Source organism: Anarhichas minor, unplaced genomic scaffold (genome assembly GCF_050575085.1).
Source record: "Anarhichas minor isolate MPS153535 unplaced genomic scaffold, ASM5057508v1 ptg000040l, whole genome shotgun sequence".
NCBI lineage: Eukaryota > Metazoa > Chordata > Actinopteri > Perciformes > Anarhichadidae > Anarhichas > Anarhichas minor.
In genome coordinates, this window is record NW_027466486.1 from 15868791 (window position 1) to 15877500 (window position 8710).

The following is an 8710-nucleotide window of genomic DNA, read 5'->3' on the forward strand; positions in this document are numbered from 1 at the left end:
GTTTTTGTCACTAAAACGCCGTCAAACATCCCCTTCTGTACAACGTGATTCATTACAACAGTACAAATTCATCAGGTTATCTATTCTGCCCAATGAGAGGAAAAATAGCTAATGGCAGCCTGTGAGTTGTATCTTGTCATTGGCATGAAGTCACTCTCCCCCTGCACCCGATATATAAGAGCAAGACGTCCCGAGGTACTCAGAGTACCCTCTTCACAAAAGGATGCACATAGCCCACAAGTTAAAAAAAGACAAGCTCCTTAGGAAAGACAGCAAGTGCCTACACATGTATTTCAAACCATCCATGAAGAATAATCCATTCCAGAAGAAGAAAAATAGATACAAGTCAGGATTCTCAGTGTGTTTTTCCTGAAAAGCAGAACCAAGGTTCTGTTGTTCCTAAGGGAGAAACCCCCTCCCTCCACCCTTACCCCAATCCCACCACCAAATCCAAGTTTGTTACAGCTCAGTCATTTTTTAATTTGTTTATTTTTTATTTCATTACACCCAAGGCAGAATAAAAGTTACGAAAACTTAAGACTTTTACAGTTACAGTGACAAAAACAGTTTAAGAGACCCACAATTTAATTGGACTGCAAAATAAAAAATAAAAAACAACCTTTTTTCTATTTTTGTAAAATGCCCAGGCATTCTCCAATATTACAAATACTGGTATACTTTTACAGTAAACAAGAAAAATGTAATATATATTCATATATATTTATATATATACTAAAACCCCGTCACCAAAAAAAAAAGGAAAAAGAAAAGAAAAGAATATACACATTGCCAATACGGCATTCAGAGAAAACTTTATAAGCAAACCTGGAAAAAAAAATACTCGTTTGTTTAAAACACACATACACACAAATATTATTTTACCCTTGTACTTGTTTCAATACTGTAAACTTATTTTAAGACAGAGTGCACTAAATTCTTTTTTTTAGTTTCTGCATTTCCTGATTTTTGTCGAGTCTCTTCCTTGACTTTTTTTGTGGCTTTTGTCCACTCCTGGAATTTTCTGTTGTGGGACAGACTCTTGTCCTTATGAGTGAGGAATTTGATATATATCTATATATAGGTTTGTGCCTTTATATGTACATATGCATACATATATATACACACACAGACACACTGATATTGTGCTGGGTACTCCTAAATCCAAACTCAGTATTGTTTCATTTGTATTAATTTGAATATTTCTGTGAAAATTTCAACTTACAGTTAACACAATTTTATCTTTTTTTCGCGTTCAATTTGATGCTTCATAAAAAGTGTTGCGTTTGTCTTAGATAATAAATAGGAAGATCATTATTCAAGGCACACTCATGTCAAATTGAATGGCAGTACAAAAACTGTCCCAAATAAACAGTTTTTTATTCATTCATTTATTTTTTTAATTTTATAGTGCCAGCATTGGGAAAGCCTAGCCTATCAACCCTGGGCACTAGCGTCAGGAGATCCCAAGCTCTAGACCCTTTAGTACCTTTTCTGTCCAGCTCTCTGTGTGTGTGTGTCGGACGGAAAAATCATAAAGTGCGGGTCTTTTGTTAAGAGTTCTGATTTAAATCTGATTTAAAAGAAAAAAAAGTGCCACTATGAGGTGGATGGGGCCTAAAGAAAACTGGGGTTATGATATTCAAAAGAAGAAAGGGGCATGGAGCGGGCTGATGCTGCTTGTCTTACTATTACTACTTCAGCACACACTGATGTATATATTTCCTCTTCTACACAAACCTGTCCCACAACTAACGCAGGAACTTCTATTCCTGGAGATCAGATTGTACGATTATAGAATCACTATAACAATACCAGTCAATATTTACTGTACCACTTTTTTAACAAATTGTAAGAAATTTTAGCACAAGAAATGCATAGGGATGTTGATTTCTATAAATATTGACAATAAAATCTGAGAGGGTGTGACTTCAAATTGAAATTGAATCCAACTGCTTTGAATTGAGGATCAAACGTGGGCATTAACCTGGTAGGGGGGTCAGAGGGCAGCAAGGGATGCTGTAGAGGACACAAATGTCCCTAAATATTTCAAAATATTATGAAATAGAACTGCTTTTGGAAGCATAGGAGTGAACAGTTAAATCAAGAAAAATAGTATAGCTCACCCTGAGATGTCCCTGTGCTTGCTTTCTTATCTAGCTCGATGCATACTGGTATTGCATGGCTTCATGCTCAGTTTACTCCAAGTAAATAATCTAACCTAGATCATATGGCTTCATGCAAAATATAATACATGGATCTATGAATGAAGGTAAAATGGGGGGAGGATGGAAAGCAGAAGAAATGAATGTTTGTCGTACCAGTCAGCAGCTGCCTTCTCTAGAATCAGTTTCTTCTGGCTGGTAATGATGTTCTCAGGAGGAGACAGGGTTTATGAACCTTGGGATCCTCTTTGATTTTAGATTTACTGTCAAATATGACGCTCAGTGCTACATATCCAATTATATTGACATGTTTTAGACTCAGTTCATGCTACAATGCCAAAGGATTGTTGTCCGCGTATCATCATCACACAAAATAGACTAATTCTAGCATTCTCAGTTAACGCCACTTTCAAATTGAAGATTGAATTCAAATTCTCTTCAAGAAATCACACATTTAGCGTAATATACAATTTCCTACAAGCAGCGGCCAATAAAAATTACTCAAAATTGACTTTTGTCTTCTAAAAAACTCTCAGGATATCATGTGGTTTTAACACGGTAACGCAAAATCAAAGTTAAAAAAAAAACAAATCCTAAATAATATTGTACCTGCACATGCCAAAATACAAAATCCAATAAATACAGAAATTATTGCACAGTTAAAGGCTCCACATATGTTATAACTCAACTGACTGATTGTTTAAAAAGGAACCCCAAATGAGGCAGTTTAGACAGCTTCAATTGGTGTTAAGATCTCTGTTTTCACTTTTTTTTCTCAGTTGGCAGTTTTAAAAACAGAAAATTAACCCAAAATGAACATTTCAGAAAAAGAGTATCCAGCTACCCCCTTTTATTTATTTTTTTAGTCAAAGTGTGGCGCAGAGTATGGAAACAGTAAACCTGGTTTAGGTTCTCTCTGCTTGTTCAATTTTGACCTCATTGGTCATCAAAGTTTCTCCATGCCACTTTTTCATATGTTTTTCCAGAGTGCTGTACACGCTGAAGGGCATTTGGCAAATGTCACAGCGGTAGACCTCCTTGCCATGCTGGCCATGTGTCTTCATGTGGCGTGTGAGCTTGGAGCTCTGGGCGCAGGCATAGTTGCACAAGTCACACTTGTAGGGCCTCTCACCAGTGTGACTGCGCCGGTGCACCGTCAGGTTGCTACAGTTCTTAAACACCTTACCGCAGTATTCACAGGTGTCGCTCCTCCTGCTATCCTTGGAGCTAGGCCGGCCTGAACCTCCACCCAGATGAGGTGTGCTGCCTCCACTGGCGGTGCCGCTGCGGCCCGACAGGCCTCCATCCAGCAGGTCGCCCGGAGGCGTTGAGAACCGCAGGCTGCCGTTTTCAGACGAGTGCTCAGATGAGGTGGCAAAGGGCGATTGTCTGGAGTCAGTGAAGCCTAGGAAAGGGTCTTTGATGAAGTGGCGGGAGGCAGCATAGCCTACTAACCACTGGGAGTAGACGTTCTCAGAAGGGATGTGGGGTGTTGGGGGAATGTCCAAGTCCTTCTCAATCTTGATCCTTTTATTTGAGGAGTTGGACAGGCTCGGGCTGGTGATAGGGGTGGGCTTACGGGGAAACAGGCCTGAGAAAGAGTCCCCGGAGCCACAGTTCCGTCCGTTAATGGTTGTCCTCTCTTCCTGTTGGTGGTGGTCCATCCCCCCAACAACTGAGTCCTCATCCCCAGTGTCCCGTTGGACATCCGAGCCCCTCTTAGAGAAGGGCATCCTTTTACGATTGTCAACTATCAAATTATTGTACTGCTGTATAGAATTGAGCCCCCCACCAACCACCAACTTCTCAAGGGCGAGTGATGACTTCTCCTCTGATGGCAGTTTAGAGCCATTCTCCCTGTTCCGGAAGAACTCAGACTCCATGCTGAAGTTGGATTCTGGTCGACTCTCATTCTCAAGTTCCTCTTCTTCCTCCTCCTCTTCTTCCTCTTCATTGACTTCCCCCTGAAAATCCCCATCACGATTCTTCATCCCCTCACCTGGGACATCACTGATACCTGGCTCTGGGGAGCTTGTGGTGGACAGTCCATCATCTGAGCGCCCTGTCAGGGATCCAGGCTTGTGCATGTGGGTCTTCATGTGGCGCTTCAGCTTGCTTGCCTGAGAGCAGGCGTGATCACACAGCTGGCACTTGTATGGTTTTTCTCCAGTATGGCTGCGCCGATGCACCACCAAATTGCTCTGGAACTTGAAGGACTTACCGCAGAACTCACAAGACTTGACCTTGACCTGTGTCTGGGGAGGGGTGATGCTGTTTGGGGGCATCGGCGGTAAGGGAGGGGTGCTCAGAAAAGGGGATTTTGGCCCAGACTGGAAGGGGTTGGGGTTCAGTAGTCGGTGCATAGGGTTGGCCCTGCTGGGTGACAATGGTGGTGTGGTGTTGTTGTTGTTCCCTGCCAACTCACGTAAGCGCCTGGAGAAGTCCATGGACTGGGACTCCATGGCCATGGGCGTTAGCCGCATCACCCTCTCAAAGGCACTGGGGTGCTGTGAGATGAGGCCCATTTCCTCTGCGCTAAGGCGTTCCAGCCGATGGGGGTCCAGGTGGTGGCGGGGAGGCGGGCTGATGAATGGAGGCGTGTTGGGGAGGCGGTTTTCCATGAAGCCTGGGGGAGGCTCCCTGAGAAGGGGGCCCGTCATCCTCAAGAGGTGGAAAGGGTTGTTGTCCCCAAGAAAGTTGCTGAGGGGGGATTGCGGGATGGAGTTGTTGCCCATGGGTGGAGGCATAGTGAGGCGTGGTGTGAGGGCCGTGCTGGAGGGGTTGGACTCCAGGTATATGCGAATGCCGTGGGTGTTCTGGGCATGTTGCAGCAGGAACCAGGCGCTGGGGAAGGGCTGCTTACATGTGGTACATATATAGCTAGAAGGCTCATCCCTGCCACCTGCAACAAAAACAAACAGAAATGCATTCAATATCGAACCGACTCATTTATACTACACTCATAGAACTTCAGTCAGAGATCAACAAGCACATCTGAAATGACATGTATGTTTCCTGTGCAAAATTAAACATTGATTCCTTTATAAAAATGATTATTATGTCAAAGTTAAATCTATACTTCATTAATATATTCAATTGTTAGGGACAATATTGCTTTTTAAATAAGTGAACACAGCTTATTTGCAGTGTGAAAACTTGTCTTGGCTGAAAAGCAGTGAGGTGTGTCTGCTTTACATGCTGTCTAATACTCCTAGTAGCTGGAAATGCCTTGGCTCATCATGTTGTCACATAAATGCTACAAACTTGTCACACGTTGGACAAGTACATGTTCACAGTCACACTGGATTGTCCCACACTGGATCGATGTTTTTAAGAGGTGCTTAATCTTTCACGAAGTGCAGCATGAATATTCCACTACAAACTGCTGGATTATTATAGTGTGCCACTGTGCGTGTGTCTGCATCTGGGCTTACACGTACAGTAAGCATGACGGTAGATGTACGTACTTTGAGTGTGAGTGCTGAGTGAATGATTTTAAAAGCTGGGAACCCCTCCAAGCAGTCAGTAATGTTTGCCGAGTAAGAAATGTCAAACTCGTGATGATGGTTACATATATGATAATTCTAAAATAATTCCCATTTAGAAAAAAAGGCAGTTGTATCTCTGTTACTTGCTAGTCTGAATAAACAAGGCACAGTCTTCAAATAATGTAGACTCACAAAATGCCTTTGAGAGAGTGTTGCTCTATTTTTTTTACTTTTAACATCTAATCAATGCAAGTGCTTTCATGTAACACACAGGTTCTCGCATCTCAAAAGGAACTTGTTACCACCACGGTACACCGAGCCAGAGCCACGACTAAAGGACACTAAACAGGCTGAGGAGCACTCCTAAAGGGAGTATACACAGACACCCCTCCACACACACACACATACATAGAGATAGTGGTAATTGTGCTCTTGTTCTCGCTTGTGTATGTATTAAATGAAAGTGCGTTGTCTTGACCTAGTACACTAATTTCAGATACTAGGGGAAACACATGCTGCTGTAATTGCTTCACTTATTTGTGTGCGTATGTGTGTACATGGTCGTGGCTTTTTCCGGCAGCTACACAGGTACAGAGATGTATGCTGTTTACTAATATTGTTTTCATTGTTATATTTGAGGATGTGTTTGTATAAGAATGCACTACTATGGGATGCAAAGTCTAATCTAAGAATCCACTTAGTCTGGAAATGCAGGCTTGAAAAGATTCAATTAATTCAAATTACGCATTGAAATTAATCACATGAATAATGCAAAATAAAAATATACAGATCAATAAATTGTATAGTTAATAAAGATGTATGTAATAAAGTTCAAATATAATTAAACTAAAACAATAGTAAAAGTATAATAACGTAGCAGTAATATTAATCTATTTTCCAAAAATCTGCAGAAAAACAATTACTTCACTGTAATAATTCATCACTCAATTTTTCAATAGCTGTTCACCTCAACAGTCTTTTAGCACCTTTTGATTTAACTATAGTGGACAGCACATTCACACGCACACACACACACACACACACACACACACACACACACACACACACACACACACACACACGTACACACATTGCTGTGCTGTTTTACTGCTGAATCTTAAGACCCTGAACACTCCCAAAAAGAAACATCCAGCCCTCGCTCCCTCTCTCTGTTCGCTCGACGCATTGATTCACGAGTAAAAGCTGGAGAGAAGATCCTCCCTCCATCCTCCGCCTTTCAGTTGAACTTCTAGTCTGCATACAGAAGTCAATGGGGGGGGGGGGGGGGTCAGTCGATGTTCATTTCTACTAAACAATTAAGAGGAGAGGGGTGTGTGTGCATGTGTATGTGTGTGTGTGTGTGTGTGTGTGTGTGTGTGTGTGTGTGTCAGAGGAAGAGTGACAGTGTGTTTTTGCACTGAAAAGCCATTCCTCTTCGGCCGCAGTGAAAGGAGCGTGGTTTTTTGTTTAGGGGAACTGTGTGTGTGTGTGTGTGTGTGTGTGTGTGTGTGTGTGTGTGTGTGTGTGTGTGTGTGTGTGTGTGTGTGTGTGCGTGTGTGCGTGTGTGTGTGTGTGCGTGCGTGCGTGCGCCCTCCTGGGGGAAGGGAGTCCAACGCAGATGGCAAATAAAGTATGCAGCCCGAGGCGAGAGCACATTATGCTAATTCTAATGTCAGCTGTACTTTAATATACGACTCTATTTAATCACCCCATTATTTCCTATTTCCATATGAAAAAAGAGAGAGAGGGAGAGCGAGAGAGAGAGAGAAAGAGAGAGGGCGAGACAGCCAAGATTTTACAAAATGGGATGAATACCAAATTGAGACTTTTGCATGTCCATTCCCTGTACCCAACGGAAAACACCAAAAAATGCAAGCAGAGCGGAATTAGGCCGATACCCACCAATTGTCAAAATTCAAAAGAGAGCATTTAAATTGTATAACCACCTAAAAGACAGTGACCCTGACACGCTCCACAACATCCTCAGTGAGACTCGAGAGGGATGCCCCCTCAGACAGCTGGTTCTAGGACTCCCCCATTAGACTAAACCAAATGATAAGACAACAAATAGAGAACCACAAGACACATTGGAACCAGTCAACCAAGATCCAGAGCAAACTGGAATGGTATTTGACCATTCAAATTTCACACCCACTGCACACAACATGAGGTGGAAACCAAGCTGCACTTTTTAACTATACCTGCCAACTGTACCGAGTATCATCAGAGACATTTACTTCCCACACCAAGAAGACAAACCTCCATACACCTGCTGGGGGAAACACAGCGCTGTGCAGATACAGCGGCGAGACTCAGCCGTTGAGAAAGAAAGACTGTCCAATGGAATAAAAGCATCGCGAAGACTGTCAATCGTCTGTCGTTACATACAGCTGACCATGTGATGTACCATAGTGCTGATCTCTAGACATATACATACATACATACTGTACAGAACACACACCTTTAAATCAGCTACATTTCTTTAAGAAAATGTTGTAGTGTTTGAATTGAAACTGAATTGAACTGACGGAGAGAGAGAGAGAGAGAGAGAGAGAGAGAGAGAGAATGCTATTACGTTATGAGAAGCAATCACTGTAAGATATATGATATATAATATAAATTAATATTTCAAAACATTTAGAAAATACAGTTTATGTAAAATAAAATCAGTTTTAACTTCTGTTGAGAGGATATTAAAACGTTACTAACAAGTCAGAATAATACCTTGATTTATATACTTCTGTATCTTGTAATCTTACAAAAATGTTGATTCATTGTTTTGGTAAAAACAGACCAATAGGTGTTTTCTGTAGCAGTATAGTGAAATTGTATCTTGAGATCTGCTGCTGAGGGATTACAAGGAATCTAATATCCAGTCCAGAGCCTGTGGCTTCAGGGATTAGTAACTAAGCATTTGTAAGCAGCTGTGAGCATTTCTTTGACATATAGGCAATAAAAATCTGTTTACTCATGCTAATTTATGCACCCACAATATAGTCCGCTAACTCTTTCCTAGCATATCATTTAATGGAAATATTTGAAATACATGAACTTTTAATG

General features: G+C 41.7%; 1 protein-coding gene across 2 annotated transcripts in view; it reads right to left on the bottom strand.

Moving 5' to 3' along the window:
- Positions 1–246: 246 nt before the first annotated feature.
- bcl11ba (BCL11 transcription factor B a) overlaps positions 247–8710 on the bottom strand; it is a 40876-nt gene continuing 32412 nt past the window's right edge. Inside the window, exon 3 of one of the 2 annotated variants that reach the window (XM_076108503.1) lies at positions 247–5064. In XM_076108503.1, coding sequence (XP_075964618.1) covers positions 3068–5064 — 1997 coding nt within the window. In that variant the 3' untranslated portion in view covers positions 247–3067. The remainder of the gene's footprint in view (positions 5065–8710) is intronic. The other variant, XM_076108504.1, reaches the window with a different exon arrangement.